Genomic DNA, 18,655 nt, shown 5'->3' on the forward strand with positions numbered 1-18,655 from the left:
AGTCAAATAAATAGTACACATACACAACTAAACATAATTATGGTTACCATATTGTGGTTTGCATAGCTTCTTTCAAGCCAGACAATGCTTATTTTCTCCAATGTGTAGAATGTATGGATCACATGTTTGAGTGGAGATTGTTTGTGGTTTTTATTTTCCAAGGAGGGAAAAAACGCTTAGTAGTGGGGGGAGTTATTTGTCACAACGCAGATTTGGCCCAAGCCCTCCCTGATGGTAACTTAAATTCATTTTGGTCCCACTTCTGCTCATCTTCTTTAAAAAACACCTGATATTAGTTCGTAAGTGCACCTCCTTTTTTATTTTTTCATTTTCTAAAGTACAAAGAACTGGAATTATATTAAATACCTTTTCTGATTTTGAAGATGTGTGCGTTTAAAAAATATTTAATCATTCAAAAAACAATTTATTCCTATCAAGAAGGTAGGGGCCACAAATGAATGAAAGAAAACACAATGAAACAGATCCAGTTGTACTCATATTTTCTTTACTGCAGTTTGACGAGAGACAAATAACAAACGTGACGAATTAATTCAGCTGTAGATGGCAGCCGCACGCATAATTGCGTACAAAGAAAAGAAAAGAAGAGGAAATCAAAGAAGAAGACGAAAAAGAAGAAGGGAGATGTCGCCATCTGTTGGATACGTTTGGCAATACGTTCACCAAGAGGCCATGTTTCTTGCAACGGCGACGCTGAGACCCAAAAAATAATCTAAATCCGTCGCTCTTATGCTTCTCTAATTGATTATCTCGGTGAAGGGAGTCCGAGGTGTTGTTGTTTAGTCACTGTAAAGTTAACTTGCTGACATGACTTCGTTGACTCAGCGGAGTTCGGGCCTTGTGCAGAGGCGAACCGAAGCCTCTCGCAGTGCCGCTGACAAAGAGCACTCTCCCGGGAAAGAAGACCAAGATTTGAGGCCAGGAGAAGATCAAGGCGATGTCGATGGCCGAGACTCTAAAGAAACACGCTTGACTTTAATGGAAGAGGTGCTCTTGTTGGGACTTAAAGACCGAGAGGTAAAAGATCAACACAACGGAACTCGCACAGGCAGGATAGCCAAGATAAAGTTAGCCGTGTTTGTTTGTTTTTTTCGCTGACCTGGCGATGTGATCGGACGCAGTTGTCAAACAAAGTTTACATTTATTAGCCGTTTTTGCTGTTGGAGATTAACAGGGCTGCACTAATTCTAATAACGGCCATTTCGGATTGCAGACATTATATTATCTTGATACTGTTTACATTTCATAATAGACCACGTGATTAGGGATGCCCGATACTTACTTTTTCACTTACGATATTTCTCAAGATGTTTTGCTGATACCGATTTGAAAATGAATCAGTGAACATAATGCACTTCATGTTCTATATGTGATATTAGTTTTTAATTAGTGTTTGCTTGAGTAACATTTTTTCCCCCCAAGAGGTTCATCAATTTTTTTGTCTTCTCTTTTCTAGGGATATACTTCCTTCTGGAATGACTGCATTTCATCAGGTTTACGGGGGTGCATGCTGATTGAGCTCGCTCTACGCGGGCGTCTTGAGTTGGAAGCTTCTGGTATGCGGAGGAAAGGTCTGCTTGCCAGAAAGGTAGACAATCATTAATAAAATGTCCCTATCAGCTACTTTTTTCAAAGTTAAATGCATGCACACCTTGACATTTTCAATTTTGCTTGCAGGTCATATGCAAGTCAGATGCTCCTACAGGTGATGTCCTACTGGACGAAGCATTAAAACACATTAAAGACACTCAACCACCAGAGACTGTGCAGAGTTGGGTTGAATTACTCAGTGGTGAGTTTTTTTCTTCCCCAAATGTCACTTAAAAATGTGTATATCCCTGATTTTTATTGTATTTTTTTTCAATTTCTGTGGGTTTTCCCTCACTTATGCATGCATGCTTATGACTGTACTTATATTTTTTTCAGGAGAAACATGGAATCCCCTGAAGCTCCATTATCAACTGAGAAACGTCCGTGAAAGACTGGCCAAAAATTTGGTGGAGAAAGGTGTCCTAACCACTGAAAAGCAGAACTTCCTGCTTTTTGATATGACCACGCACCCTCTTACTAACAACAATCTTAAGCAGCGCCTGATTAAGAAAGTCCAAGAGGCTGTATTGGACAGGTGGGTGAATGACCCCCAGCGAATGGACAGACGACTTTTGGCACTCATCTTCTTAGCCCATTCCTCCGATGTCCTGGAAAACGCTTTTGCGCCATTGTTGGATGAACAATACGACCTGGCAATGAAAAGAGTACGACAGCTTCTTGAATTGGAGCCTGAAAGTGAAAGCACAAAGGCTAACGCTAATGAGCTCTTATGGGCTGTCATCGCCGCCTTTACCAAATGATGCCACCCTCGTGAAAGCAAACACAAGGTAACACAATTTGGCGGCCTTTCGGCGACCATTCGGGAATGCTGCCTTGACCAAGGTGACTTGACAAACGGTATCCCTTATCTGGATTTTTGGATTGATTTCCTACCGCAAACTTTCCCTGCCACGGTCACATTTGTCCCATCTGTGCATAGGAGGGGAGCATACTTATATTTTATTAACCTAATTACTCACATTTACATTTGAATATCAATTTGAGAAATATTTAAATATGTTCGTGCTGGTTTGTGTGTAAATACCAAATGATATTTTTTATGGACATTCATATTGCTCTATTGCTACTTATTAACGTGTGTGCGCAACGGCAGTCCCGAGTATTCAAAGTCCAACTGTGATTGGTCAATCGATAGGGTTGGAAGTCGGAGAAAGAGCGGTTGGTTAGCCTGAGGAAGAAAAAAAGAAAGAAAAACAACTGCCTTCTGCCAAATGAGCCTCACTTATACCGACATGAGATAAACCTTCATTGTGTTCCGTTTACAGCGCTAATTAAATTAATGTCGTGGAACCTTAAATAAAAGATATTCATTCCAATTACTTGATGGTTTAACTCATTGGTGGCCATTGATAGACATCAACTTCATATTAATGTGGATTAAATGTTTATTGCTGCTAGTGGCATTCGAATATTAAAATCTAGCCGCTACTGTGTTCATGTATAAAAACGGAATATTGCACAATTATTTTCTGATGATAGAACTATTCTCATAACATTCTTTTCCCTCTGGTCATTCAGTGCACACTTTTTTCTAAAATGATTGGACCAGTCCCAGCACTTCTAGTCGATTTTGACTGACCTTCCAAAGAACAGAAAATGTTTATCATTTATTGGTATCTGTATAACAAATAAAAAGTATTTTCTTTTGATTTTCGTTCAATTTAATTTGTGTATGGTGCTATTCATTTGAAATAGGCACGGATTAAATGAGAGAAACAATCATTTGCCATGTTGCATTTAAGACTTTTGTTTTAGTTTGAATGAGGATGTCGTCATCTATTATTTAGTTATTTTTGGCATTCATTCAACACTGACAATGGTCAGACTCATACTTGGGACAAATTTACTTGGGATCAAACCCCTGACCTCAGGCCTGCGAGGCCGTTTTGCTAACCACTTAACATTTGTTTGTTTTGAAAGAATACTAAGAAGTCCACGTTGGTAAGCTCAATGGGGATCATGATCCAAATTGCAGTGTTACTCTTCTTCCACTCGGGGTCAGTAAAATCCTAAATATTGTTTTCTTTGGGGATCTTTTTCAAAATAGATTTTTTTTTCTAATTAGAATTTCTGCTGCAGTTTTATCGTTGTATATGCAATGCATTTAATTCCTATTTATAATCAAGAACAGGGCCATTCTCAGTCTGTAAATAGAAAATTCAGCAGCAATGAATTCAGCCATTCATTATTATTTTGATTTCACTTCTTCCTCCCCAACAGTGCATTTATCCATTGATTTTTTTTAATTTACAGACTTAACCCTAAAGTTTAAATTTATATGACTCTCCTAAATAGAAACTAAGAGGCAGAAATGTATTGTTTTAGACAACTGCAGAAAGGAGACCAACAACAAGGACAAACTCAATTGCTCCACTTTGTGTACATCAGTCAACCATAACAACCAAATATATGTATAAATGATGCAGAGGCCTTAAAAAGTTCAACTGATATCGAGTAATAAATAGTATATTAAAATTACCATAATGCAAGAATATCAAAAGTGCCACTTGCGTGAAGAATTGTTTTTAAATTATACCTAATCAGTAAGCAAAAAGTTTGGCTATAGTAATAACTATCATGAACCGAGTTCCATTTTTTTTTGGTCTCTAGATGGCAACAATGCTCTTTTACCGAGGTGAAGTCCCCCTCCATCCATCCATAGGGGGCTCATAAAAAATACAAAAAAACATAAAATTAAAATAAAAACTAGCTAAAATACTATCGGCAATTAAAAATGTCTAACAATGGCTATTTTGCATGCTCAGGTCAAATAATGATATTATTATTTTTCTACCTTATTAGGTATAAAAAAATGAAATTCTTCTGAATTGTTTAAACAATATTTTGGACACTGGGATGCAGATGATCAAGGTCTTGTCCATCCGGTTAAAGGATCTCAACAGTGCTTATGTACCATGCGGCGAAAAGGAAGGCCCTCCTGAGGGTCACCATGACAGAGGTGGAGATGATCAACTCCCCTCTGTCCCCCTGTTGAGCACATTGTTGGATCCTGTTGCTTTGAGAAGCAGAAGACCCTGAAAGGTGTACTTAACTTGCCAACTATCAGGTAAGCATTTTCATTCCTTGCTCAGCATGACTAAACTCCCGAAGAAAAGACAAGTATATTCTGCTGCATGTCTGTCACGATACTTCGAGTTTGGCAATTGTACTTCATGCATCTTCCATAATACTGTTTAGACGGCTGCCAATGTTCCTGCTAAGAAGGAGCAATTGATGGGTGGGGATGCTCATGCCTTTTTCAATCTGCAGACCTGTCTGTACTCTACACCACTGGTTGTAAGGGGGTGGTTGTCATTATCCACCTCCTTGGGTTTTCTCACATTCAGGAGTAGAATTGTTGTCCCTTGTGCTGCTTGGTGAGCCGGATGAGGCCCACCGTGGATCTGTTGTATGTGAACTTGTTGGTGGATAGTTGTGGGTCACAAGGTGAACAGGAGGGGGCCGAGTGGACATTGTTGGAGGGCATCTATGCTGACAATGATGGTGCTTGAGTTGCTCGCTGTGTCCAGGTTTTAATCTCAACTGGTTTGTCGATGGCTTGTTGTGGAACCGAGGCTGTGTATGATGAGGATTTCATCACATGTATAGTTGAATTTTCAAATGCCCAGGGTCAAATTGAAATATGGTAAAAAAAAAAAAAACGGACTCATCGGAAATTTAAATTCGATTGTATTCCAGAAGATGAAATGGCTCAGGTCAAATTGAACTCAAATATATTATTCTTATCGCATTTTTTTTGTCAAAAAAAACGGCACTGAATTGAAGCTTTTCAAAATCAAAGGAAAGACTTAATAAGCAGCTGTGACAGGTCGTTTTTATTAGCCGAAGCTATATCACCACAATTAGATCCTGATGAGACCCTAATGATTGTTAAATGAGTCAGATATGAAGGATATGAAGTTTCAGAAGAAAACTAACAGACCGGCAATCGACAGGTTGATCGCGATTGACATAATGAGCACCCCTGCCCTAGATATCATTGCTCATCACATGCTTTCAGGAATTGTGTCAGGCTACAAAAGATGACAAATCTTTGGATTGACTCCCTCTTTGCTAGCCGCCTGATGCAAAAGTATTCCTTTCCACTAACTAATAGACCACACTGGGGCGGCTGCTTTTACCGAGGAGATAGTTACCATGGTTACAGCCATAAATTAAAGCTCTTAAATTAGTAGGGAGGTTGGGGGATTCGGGGGGGGATGTCTTATTTGTGCACTACTTGTTTCCCCCTCTAAAAGGTTTGATAATTTATGATGGTCTGACAAAGGAAGTAACTTTTCAAGCAGCATTTGACGTTTTGTGCATGGAGAGTGTTTAAAGATGCCAGGGATGACAAATTGAGACAGCATTCAATGCAGACCTTGAGAGAAGACCTCAAATGTGCCACAACATTCCACTATTTTTCATCTCAACAAAACCTGAGTCAAGAGCCCTTAAAATACAACAATTGGGAAAAGAACCCATCCGTGTAAATTATTCTTATTATAATTTCTGCACTCTACTAAAAGGGCAAACAGCTTTTATTTTTTTTTATCTGAGGGAAGAAATTATTTACACGATACTTGACACTGATGTCAAATTCATGCATGTATTTGAAAACTTATTCCAAGTAAAGAATAGATCTTGATTCATTTGCTCATTGAAATGAATGGCGAAAATAAGTATCCACTTATCAAAGCAAAGTGAGCAACTATTTCTTCTGTTCAAAGCCCAATAAAATGAGGGAATCTTTTTTTCTTTGATAACAATTTTGGATTCCCTTCCACTATGTTTCAAGATGTGATACAAGATGCATTTACATTCTTTCTAATCAATTACTTGTGCGATGAAATGAACCGATAATAGGGCCTTTGTTTAATTTATTGCCTGCCATTGGCGAGGCTAGATGTCTAATCCCTGCTGGTTTTAGGGAGTGGGATCCTCAATTGATTTCCAGTCAATTGCAGGGTACATGAGTGTGTGGGAGGAAATGGAAGTACCCTCACAGAACCCACACAGACACAACGAGTAGATGCAAACGACACACAATTTAAAAAAGTAAATTATCAAAAAATAATTCGTGAATACATTAAATTGCCTTCAGTGGTTTGATTAATATCAGGGTTAAACATTAGGGTCATTTATCCATATTACCTTTTTGTGAGAAGTAATTTTGTGAAATTTACGGCCTCACAATATTCATAATATTGAAAATCAGGATTTTTTTAAATTTAATTCTGGAAAAAGGGTGAATTTTTAATGAATTGTAATGAAAAAAACAACAACACCAACCTCAAACGCTCTGTGAAATCCCTGTTTTTATTGGGTATGCTTTGTAAGGGTGATGCTCCGATGTAATTTGAGGCTCTGAAAGAACCCTACAGAGTTTTGATTTATATTGATCTAAGATGGGGGGGAGATTTGTCTTAGGTCAAAGGTCAGGGTGTTTGGGACAGATTCCTTGTCCGTGATTATGCTGCCAGTGTTATGCTGGATTTCTGTTCTCTTAGGGGAGGCTCACTTTTCAACCATCTGGGTGTGGAACATTTTGCAGACAAAAAAAAAAGTAATAATAAAAAAAAAATAGCCTTGCTCTGATGTGCTCAGCCTTTCATGTGGATATGCTGCTCTGATCTTTGACTGGACCAGCAGAGCAATAGATCCATTCAACAAGAAGCTATGCTTTTGATTTTGGGTTATGGGATCATTTTTTAGCGGTGGACTTGCATCAATACTGCACAGGTTGTCATCTATGACTTAAAAAGCACTGATAGGGGGCTACAGGGTCTTGGCTTAAAAGTAAACTCTAGCAAAAAGGGTCTATTTTGCTGCCAGCCAACACCTGGCTGGTTCCAATATTTTACTTTTATTCAAAAAGCCATTAGCAACCCCACGACACATATACAAAAGATTTAGATTTATTGCGGTGAAAACTGCAGATAAAAAATAGCACTTGAAAGATTTAAAAAAGCAAGTTTGACTTGACATTCCATCATGTTTCCATGGATGTCGTTATAGTTATCACCTTTTTACTGAGATTTAAGGGACCTATTATACAGTAAATGATTTAGCATAATTTCCCCCAAAATAGCTTCATCCATAAAACCTATTTGTCAGAAGTAAACAAGAATGTTATCTATTTGTGAATATACGTGTATATGACATTTTTGGAAGCTTGTCAATGGCTTTTAAAGTGTGTCTAGTTCTGAAGTATACCAGTATAGTATCTTTTTGTTGTTGGATTTGAATATGGAAATGTCACAATGATAAATATTTTTGCAGTGGATAAGCACTTGTATTTTAATAAGGCTTTTTCATTTTTGTTTTATTTAGAATAGAGGAAAGGAAAAAATGAATGTGTAAAAGAGAAATATATAAAACATACACATAATATTGAACTTAATTGTCATTGTGTCGTGGTGTGTGACATCTTTTTTAACAGGATCCGGAAGATGTTAACGTATGTTGCTCTAAATCCCAATGGGGTTAATCCAACACTTGTTTGTGGCGCAGCAGCACCTTGAGACGAGCAATGTGATGTCTAACACGCACTTGCCTATGGCTGCTCTCCAGTTTGGCCTCTGTTGGGGATCGCCAGCCATGTAAAACAGGCACGTGCAGCCTGAAACTTTAATGGTGACATGAAGGCTCCTGCTGATCCCCCCCTTACAGATGTGCTTTGGGACTTTCTCGCTCTCATCTTTATGAGAGCGTACAAGGTGACATGGAAGGCAGCCCCTGGTCTACTACCAGCAAGTCCTCATCCAAAGGACACAGTCAAGAACGCCAGGGCGTGAATATCAGATGTCATAACAAGTAAGTGGCCGCACAAGAGAAGAATGTATTGAATGTTACTGCCTCTCTTAACCCAAATACACGAACAACACACTCATGCTGTTCATGCAGCCTGCTCTCTCTCTCTCTTTTTCTCTCTCTTTCTCTCAGCTTCTGCCTGACTTCCTCCACCACACTGCCTCGCTCTGTGAGTAGCAAGCAGTTAATTATTTAGCACCTGAAGAGCAGTACAGCTCCCAGCCTGCTGCTGTCTGGTCTGCTTGAAATAATGCTCCAGTCTTTGTTTATCCAGCGCAAATGCTAATGTACACAAACCGTGTAGTTGTCATGTACAAAAGCAATCATTAATCAGCATCTAAATGCACCCGGACATCCTTACTCATTTCTAACTCAAGCTCAGAAAATAGTAGAACGATCGGGACAATATAGTGGAGTTTATCAACAATAACTGTATTTGTTAAGATCAGGTAAGACTCTTTTGTGATTGAAGGTTCAACTCCATTCGACTTGCCGTGCAGCCTTAATATGAGAAAATAATGGTGAGATATTTTAATTGAAATAGATGGACTCAGTTCACTGAAGCACACTTCCAAAAGCCTTTAACCCCAAGGCATACGCGCTTGACACCAAAGGGAAAAATAAAGGAAGCTTGTGCAGCTGAGATGTGAATCAATTTACCACGTGTATGCAGCCGTAATTGTCATTTTTACTTGGGTCATAAATATTGTGATAATAGTATTCTCGGGCCCACCGAGTCACATGATGAAGGTGTCTGTGCTTTGTGTGAATGGGGGGGTTCACATGTTCTCTGAGGCTAAATGGGCTGCCCCAGTCATACATGACAATCGCTCCAACCTGTTTTTAACCCAAATGATTTACAATTAGGCCTTAGCAGTGGTAATAAGCTTTATTTTGGCAGTATTCCCCCATTGTTTGCCATGTTTGCATTTTTTACAAAAACATCATAACTGCGAAAAAATGAAAAAATGTGGAAATACTGTAAAAAAAATTATGCCTTATATCTACACTGAATATTTCATTTAATAGCTGCTTTACATACTGTATAAAAAAATATCTTCCTGAATTATGCTATGACATTGAAAACAGAAAAAAAATAGAAAATATCCTACTTTTTGAATGAAATATTGAATTTTGTACATAATTATTCAATTAAATACAACTAGTTTGTAATATTAATCAGTGTTAAAGTGTAAAGTCAGACCTTATCTCTTATTTATATATTTGTGATGTTGTATTCATTGAAGTCACTGATTTGCCCCTAGGTGTGAATCTGTGTGAATCGGGCGGGTTATATGTGCCCTGTGATTGACTGCCATTCAGTCCGGGGTGCCCCTCTTGCCCGAGAGAGAAAGAGGCAGCAAAAGAAGGGGGGATTTTTGATGTTGCATTTAGAGTAAATCAGCCAGGCAAGCAGACAGCCTCTCTCTCCCAAGTGACCTAAATAGGAAGTCACAAGAGAATACTCATATGAGCTTCTCTCCACTAAATGCACTCTCTTATTAATATTTTAAAACCAGCCATAGTGCTGTGGAAAAGACGAGAGATCCAGGAAGAGGAGGAGGAGGAGGAGGCATACATCAATTTATCCAAGGTCCTCCCTCACTCACTCCAGGAACTTGAAATGGAAGGATATGTATTACGATTAAACCAAACCGTTCATTGTCCCCTTTCCTTCACTCTCTCGCTTTCTCGGTTGTCGTCTCTATTTTAGGCTGGAGAAGAAAAAGTAAAAAAAAATAGAATTAACAATAAAAAAAATATATTTTCCATCTCTGTCAAAGTATTACAACCCTGAGAAGAGGCGAATGTGGCTTCTAAGAGATTGCTAATTCATTGCAGTGGAATTGGTTCAAACAGTGCAAATGTCCTCTACAAAACTTACCTCTGTCCATACCCTTAAATCTTTATAAAACTTCCAAATTTGGTCATAGATGTAATTGCAAAACAACAGAGAAAGAGGAGGGCTCACAATTAGGATCAATTTATAAAAACTTGACATGGATCATATAATTGGGCAACAGTGACAATATGCAATAAAAAAAGAAAGGACATTTCTGTCCATGTGATATCTTGCGAAAGTTTTATTTAGGTTAGGTTAGAACTTTATTTTTAAAAAGAAGCTTGGCTTTTGCTGTGCTCCGTCTCCTTTCCCGTGTTTATACTTTATCCGATTATGTGTGAAATTCATTAGCATATCATTTACTGTGAGCATAATTGTTTAATGAGTCGTTAATAACAAATACAGTAATTAGGATCAGTGGTATAATTATGTGTAGTGGGCGAAGCATTTTATTTTGGCATAATTATCGCAATGCAGCCTTTCCCACAAACAAACGAACCCTGAGTGGTAACAGAGGCGGGCGGCTGTTGAATGCAAACGGCGTACACACACACACACACACACACACACACAAGCCTGCATACACACAAACAAAAAGATTAATCTCAAAACATGTAAACAAACAAATGAAAACGTTTCATAAAAACGCTGTGGCTGACAGCAGTTTTCGAGTTAACCTGTTGCCCCCTGATATTCTCAAATCTTGGTTAAACATATCAATTTCTGACCAATTTTTGGACTATACAATAAAACAAATACACAGTAATGCCTAGGAAATATATTTTTTCAACTTGTATATAAAACCAATACAAAACTGTGATATAATGACTAACCAAATGATCAATAAGAATAATAATGTTAAGGATTACATTTTCTAAGCAGTCATATTTTGGCAATCCAAAGACAATGCAAACCTCATCACATCCTTTTGAATAAATAAACTTCACTAAAATCCATCATTTTTTTTTGGTTTTGTTTCTGGAAACCCTCTCTCTATTCTGCAACACAAATATGCTTCCCTTGGCACAACACATAGTCATTTTATCCTTCTTGTAACCAGATGGTTTCATAGAGAATAGATGCAGCGCCACTGTTTGTTTGTCTTCTACTTAGAGCTGGGGCCATAATGGAGTCACTAATGATTATAAAACACCTGCTCTAAAAATAAAACAAACAGAAACGCCAGGCCATTAGGCAGAGCTAAATGCCTATGTGATCAGGTTGAAATGGTGCGAGGGTTGCGTTCACTTCTCTTGTCAAACAAGCTCATAGCAAAGCCTCACCAACAAAACATGAAAAGATCAAATCACACTAGTAACTTATGGCCTTTGGAGGAGATCAAGTGAATTCACCTTCATCCTAAAATATGTGAGATGTGCTTGCTAATAACAATATTTTAAATATGTTGTGAGGATTGATGTGTTAAATGACATTGAACTTTTTAAACCTGTGATCAAAAACATTATCAAACATAACCTTTTGGATTCAAATGTCGAAATGAAAATTTCTGAATTTATAATTCATTTTGAATATGTACTACTACATCTGTGTTTTGGGTTTTTTTTCTGTAGCCACTAGATAATTCATTTTATATATGTACTACCCACCCTATTTGGGGTTTTCCCTAAGATGAGAAGAAACATAGGGTTAATAGAAAATATCCTCCTGGATGTTTGCAACCACAATATAGACAGATTAAGAGGATGCAGATCTACATATGGGTGCGGGCGGGTGGGGGTTGGGGAGCCTTCCAGCCTGGCCTCCCCTTTGGTTTTCAACATCTCAATCATGTCTCCAGGGCTCCGCCCCTTTGTATTAGCCCCCATGTGATGGACATCCTTTCACTGCCTGCCTGACCTCTGGTAATCCTGTTTCACAGACCAGCTCCCTGCTGAAGGTACACAATGGCAGGCGTTCAGTCTCCTCCCAGTCGATATTCTGACAGACTTGATCGAGCAAATTAGTATCCTTTGGTTAGGGCATGACCAAAGACCTTTTCAGCACCCATGCAGAATCAATGGAGGCTGGTGAACAGCGTGTTTCTTTTCTTTTATTTCTCCTTTTACATCCTTTCCGTAACACCTTGTGTAAAATCTATCCGTGTTTGGAGCTCCGTGTGTATCTTTACAACTGACTCGAGGAGCTAAGGTTGTTTTTTTTTTTATTTCACAACTGACAGTTTTGAGTTTACATTCATATGTTAGATTCAATAGAATTAACAATGGACCACTAGATTGTTTTGTAAGTCAATTGTACATAATTACCTTTCGAAATTCACAGTGGACGGAAAACACACGGGCTCGCGTAAACAAAGTATTCCAATAGAAAGCAGGATGAAATCATGGTACTAATTACGTACTTTGGTTGACTGGTCACATTTATGACCCAAAACTCCTCCTATCCCGCTGCTGTTCTTGTCACTTGAGGAATGCCTTTCATTGGTCAATATGCGTTAATCACGATGAGGATTCCCAGATGGTGCTCTAATATAGTAGTATATCATCTGTTAAACTCTCAGAACTGCAACACAACCTGGCCACATTGTCAATTTTAAAAAATCTGCCTCATTATTGTCATTTTTAAATCTATTTTTACTCATTACAACGCTGTATATTCTATTAAGCCATTCAAAATTGGTGGTGACAACAGTATTTTTTATAATTATAAAAGCATGTGTAAATTTAGACATTTTAATTCATTGTATGCCCAAAGGAGGACTTTAAAATGGACAATCACCTATAGATACACACCCATGTAAGACTTGCATCCAAATATATATATATCCATCTTTTCTTTTTGTTAATTTTTTTCTATTGTTACATTGCTAAAATCATAAATCAGCCCAGAAAGCGTTAAAATAGTGCGAGTATGTTCGAGATAATATAGTCACAGAAGCAATCTTGAACCGAGATTGTAAGATTAGAACAATTCCCTGAAATAAATGAGTTGTTGTGGCTCAAACAAAAGGTTGGATATACAGGTTACAAAAGTTATTCTAGCAGTCAGCGATATAATACATGCACACATTGTATTTCAAGGTCAGCTGCTGTACATTTGTGAGGAGAGCAGCGGGAGATTGACCGTGTTAAGGGACTGCACTTAGTCGCCAAACAGAGCACTGACACCTTTCTGAGCAGGCAATCTCTGTGAACTCTTCTGCACTGACAAAGAATCTATGTAAGGTTGCCAGTGCTTACAGGGGAGCGATCCCTGTCTATTTGCCATACTGTTACCATCATCTACCTAATCATCCATCATCTACCGCTGGCTTAGCTGCAGTAGGTGAAGCATAAAAAGCACCACCGAGAGCTATTTCCCTCTAACCTAGGACATTTGCAGAACAGGAAGAATATGTGTCATTTTTTTTTCAACACTCTTAGAGCCTGGCCAAGTGTATTAATCGATGATTTTTCATGGTCTGATACACAGTCGCATCATTTGCACAATGAGCAGATTACCGTAAATTCCGTACTATCGAGTGCACTTGACCATAAAATGCACCGCACACATTTTATGAAATTTAAAACCTAATAAAATCCTATATGAGTTCACATCTGAATATGTGATTTTTATACAGAAAGATTTGATTGATCAAAAATGTATGCCAAACTGTTTTACAACCATTCTATAATCTAAAAAGCAGTCAATTCTAAAATCTATGTCTCTATAATTATGAAGAGGAATAATGAAATACAGTATTTTACAGTATTTTGTCATGTGTTGGCATATATAACATAGCATTTGGTATCATTCAAAACTAATACAAAATGTAAATACCATAAAATAAAATGTGCCTCATTTCACTTGTTTAAGAAAAATGCCAAAAATGCCCTTAATGTGATGTGCTTTTATTTTAATAGCTTCAAGACTCTCAACAAGAAACTTTTGCATTCTTTTCTTCAAGTACTTGTGTTGGCTTTAACTAAAGGCTCATTCAGATGATGTTTGTTTTGGAGGGGGCTACACCCCCTTTCACTCTTTTCTAGTAGGAAACGTGGATCCGCTTTATCGGGGGTCACCCACAAGGTGCCCATACTTATAATGGCTTTGATTTTAAAATGAATCAGCAGAGATCAGCATTCACTATCCTTCTCTTTACACTGTCCACTATTTATATTGTAACTGTAAATATTAAAATTACATATATTTTCTTTTTTTTTTACTGGATCAAGGATATTGGACGCATATTTTCATGGGAATAATTTTTCAGATCCATGTTTCCCACTAACCTCTTGCTGCGCCCTTGAATAGTGACAATGGATGAGCCTTGGTCCAACAGATTAATTATTCCCATCCTCAGCACTGTTAAGGCCAACCTGCTCTATATGTTCATTCATGAATAATGTTGAAAGCTGATGAGAGCAAAAGGGGGCAAAGGTTAAGGACCTGTTGTTACTGACATTCAGGCGAGAATGCAGACAGGAGGGGCAACAGAATGCAGTTTACAACCTTAAGAATTTTAGAAAACATTTCAATTAATATTTTAGCTCCAGTTGAATACATTATTCCTTTCAAATGAAATCCATTTCCTTTTTGGAAAGTGAATTTTACCATAATCTCAGTGAACAAACCTTGTTATACCTTGTAGGTATTGACTTCATGACCATTAACCAATAGAAATATATGGAAATCAATGGCATAATATCATGTGATGAAATCAATTTGTTTTCATGTCAATTCAGGGTATTCTCCAGCAAAAAAAGGAAGACCCGCCACTGTTAGACCCTCGGGAATTTTATCACAAGCATTATTTGGACTTGTCTTCTTCCTTAAGAGGGTCAAGAGTGGCAAGCAGACACTTTCCTTTCTGAAGAGGGCAGCAGCTGAGAGAGAGAGAGAGAGATCTCTCCAGGGATCTTACAGCCTGCCTTCAAGTGATACAGCCATTTATTTTTACACCCTTGATTATCAAGGTAAGCTTTTTGGAACACTGTTTTTGCTCATGATATTGCTTTGTGACAAGCTTCACTTCACGCCTGTTGGATTTTTTTTATTTCGCTGTTTAAAAAGAAACAAAAACGACAACAACAACAACAAAAAAAGAAAAACAGTTATGTGGTAGGATGAAAAAAAAAATCAGGTGGTGACCTTGGGGCCATTTTCTACAAGATAGCACGCAGTGCCTTTGAATGGCTGGACTCAGCAGGACTTGCAGGCACCTGGTCGGAGGGCTCGGGCGCTCCACAATGCTGTCTGGGGGGTAATTACCACAAAGTATTCTTTAAAAAGACCAGATGGGGATGAAAACCCACCCCACCCTGTCATTTACAACAGAACCCCATTCAATGACATACTTAATCCACCCACCGGTTAGCTCTTTCAGAATCCGCTGTTGTTGTGCTTGTTCCTTTATGTTATCTCCCCCCCACCTCCTCCGCAGATAGAGTAAGAGAGCACGGGGGACAGCCAGGAAGACATAAGTGCCTCATGGGACTCAAAAAGCATCACTCATTTTCAAATTGTTTCCGCCACGGCAAGTAACAGTAACATTTGTGCCTTCCCTTCTCGCTTTTCTGCCTTTCGCCGAGCCCTAAAGTGTCATCGGCGGTTCTGAAAAAGAGAGAGAGGCCGACTGCCTGAGCACAAGGGAGAATTAAGGGGGAGGGGATGGAGTGTGGCACACAGTACGCAGGCAGGGCTGGGGGCGTAGATGAGGTCAAGTCAGAGTTCAAGGTTCATGGTGCCACCAGCCTTGTGGGAGGAGGGATGTGGGTCGGGCCTTGATTGGAAGGGGTTACCAGAGAGGCGGGGGTACCCCGTTATTTACTGGGCACATATCAATTTCCATTCCGGCTGGATCTGAGGCCCTCCGTCCTTTAAGTCTTGCCTAATTGACTTAACCAGGGCTTTCACTTGCACCAGGAGAGTAGTAACTATATTTTTTTAACAGGTCTAACATGCACGGTTGAATAGTCATCCCATATTTGTACACTTTAAGCCAAGGGTGGCCATGTCTGGTTCTCAAGAGTCCCTATTCAGTCTGTTTTTCATATCGCCCTCCTCTACCACAGCTGAATCAAATGATCAACTCATCAGCAAGCTGTCCAGGACTTTTATACATATCCAGATTATTTGATTCAGGTGTGTTGGTGGAGGGAGACATGGAAAACAGGCTGGATAGGGGCTCTTGAGGACTGGATTTGGCCACCCCTGCTTTAAGCTGTTTAGTAAGTGCCCCTTATCTTTTTGGGGAGTTGAAGCCCTATTTCAAAATTGTAAAAAGTTCGACTTCAATTTGCACATTTAAAAAAAAATGTTAACGCTTGACAAAAGTGAAATGGCGAGATGCTTGGAATCCAAAGAATACCAAAATGGACATTTTAGATTGCTTTATTATTAAAAAGGGCATGGTGCATAGTTTTGGGGAATGCATTTTTGTATACTAACTCACATTTATATTCCTTCCAGTACATGAGATCCTCACGTTTCAAAAATCAAGGAAGAACATACCAACTCCTCACAGTGAGGACCCACCTGGTATCAAACCCTCTACCCAAGAACTGTGAGTCCAACGCACTATCCACTTGTCCACCACGTCAGTTGACAATGTTCACACAAAAATATGTATTAATTTTCCTGTGTTGCTTTTGAAATAAAAAAAATATATATAAAAGGATCCAACATGGCTGAAAATTTGTGAATGTGAATGGCAACCCACCAAAGATTTCGTAAAAATGAGCACACAGTAACTGCATTACTTTCTGTGTAAAGACAAATGGCACTTACTTATTTATTTCTCAAACTACATCATGATACTTGGGTTTATTAGCAGAATGTATAATAACATGAGCGGCAGGCCAGGGCACACTACTTGAAACAATGAACAATGAATTTTATTTTGCCAATTGTTGTTGTAAATTCAAGCATTACAATTATATCCATAGTCAGAAATACTCATGACAAGCATTGAATTGTGTGCCAAGTCACTGAGTGCTTTTATCAAAAAAAAAGAAAGACTTTTATATGAAAATTAGGAACCTGGGATGAAAGGCACAAAATGTAACACTATCCTGCATATTTTGTCTTTTGTTTGACAGGGATTACTCCATTAGGGAAATTTATGATAATCGAACTGATTTCACTTTGTTCAACTTTCATTTATATTGCAATATCATTTCAAAGCAAATGAATGTTGACATGGAATTCAAATATTATTTTAGTCGTTAGCGAACAGCATTTATGGTTGGTTTATGCTGTAAAAAAAAATCAAAAATAACAAATACAGACAAAATCGGACAAAACTATTGTGATCAAAACTAAAGACACATTTAAATAAATAACATACCTGAAAATGCTGTCAATGAAAATGCGACAAAAATGATCCCAGCCTTAACTTAATATTTATATGCACAACCTTTTGAGGTATGAAATTTTTCATTGCTTATTATTCTCTAAATGTCAGTCCACTCCTCAGGAGAAAAATGCTACACTGGTTGATGAGTGCCTACTCTAAGTCAATTTATATCTTTAAATTACCAAAAAATTCCAAACATCTTCACAGACCAACTGTTGGTATATATTTTTATATTTTTAAAGAATGAGTAAATAACAGTCGTTTAGTAGAAATTAGAAATTTTATATGAACGTATGAACATATGCATACACCATTTCCCTGGAGGTAGACAGGAACTTACTTTATTTATGTTCAAATTAGGGGATGCATGTTATATTTGCATCCCGACCCACATGGAGTTTATCGCCATAATCATGGCATATTTTCTAATCTAACCTCAAAGAATTACATATACATACTTTCCATAGAAGGCAATGGAGAAGCTTTTCCCTCCACTAAACAATCTCCACCTCCAAGAAAAGCCCTTCCCCTCAAGTCCAACCTCCCACCATGCATGGATATCCTTCCACCTTCTTCATCAGTAAATAAATAATGGCAAACATAAAATGCAGAGTGAAACAGGAGCTGAGATTGAATAACAGTCGGGAAGGCGTGGCAAAGTCTGAAATATTAATGACCCTGATTACTTTCTTCAGTAGTAACACATGCCTACTCAATTGTTTCATGACATGGATGCACTGGATTAAACTAATCAAAATCCCCACCTTTTAAGGATGAGAAAACATAGATTTTAAAAAAGTTGTGACAACATGTTGCAAACTGCACATGTATATCCTCATTTTTGAATATATATACATATATATTAGCAACTGATGACACTTGTCAATCAGCAGCTGGAATAGACTCCAGATCATAAGCATCACTTCATATCAGTTGGCTAATTTGAAGGAGGACCTTCACGTCATGGTGCGTACAAGTCGTTTTATCCTAGATAGAATTTATCCAGGGGCCCGCCAGAGTCTCCAGATGCCTACTCAATGAATAAACACAATATAGATAAGCCCCCTGACAGAACT

At 38.2% G+C, this 18,655-nt stretch overlaps 1 protein-coding gene and 1 long non-coding RNA gene across 2 annotated transcripts; both read left to right on the top strand.

Annotated features, from left to right (window-relative positions):
- The first annotated feature begins 644 nt into the window (after window positions 1–644).
- LOC144215933 (Golgi phosphoprotein 3-like) lies at window positions 645–3,278 on the top strand. The gene is made up of 4 exons (XM_077745159.1): window positions 645–1,035; window positions 1,475–1,606; window positions 1,696–1,810; window positions 1,945–3,278. The coding sequence occupies exons 1-4, from the start codon at window positions 826–828 to the stop codon at window positions 2,367–2,369; spliced, it is 882 nt and encodes a 293-aa protein (XP_077601285.1). The 5' UTR covers window positions 645–825; the 3' UTR covers window positions 2,370–3,278.
- A 5,077-nt stretch (window positions 3,279–8,355) lies between these two features.
- On the top strand, window positions 8,356–15,083 carry LOC144215948 (uncharacterized). Its single transcript, XR_013330532.1, has 3 exons — window positions 8,356–8,445; window positions 8,575–8,611; window positions 14,968–15,083. It is a non-coding gene; the product is annotated as an uncharacterized LOC144215948 (long non-coding RNA).
- Window positions 15,084–18,655: the final 3,572 nt, after the last annotated feature.

The sequence above is a fragment of the Stigmatopora nigra genome, chromosome 22 (genome assembly GCF_051989575.1).
Source record: "Stigmatopora nigra isolate UIUO_SnigA chromosome 22, RoL_Snig_1.1, whole genome shotgun sequence".
NCBI lineage: Eukaryota > Metazoa > Chordata > Actinopteri > Syngnathiformes > Syngnathidae > Stigmatopora > Stigmatopora nigra.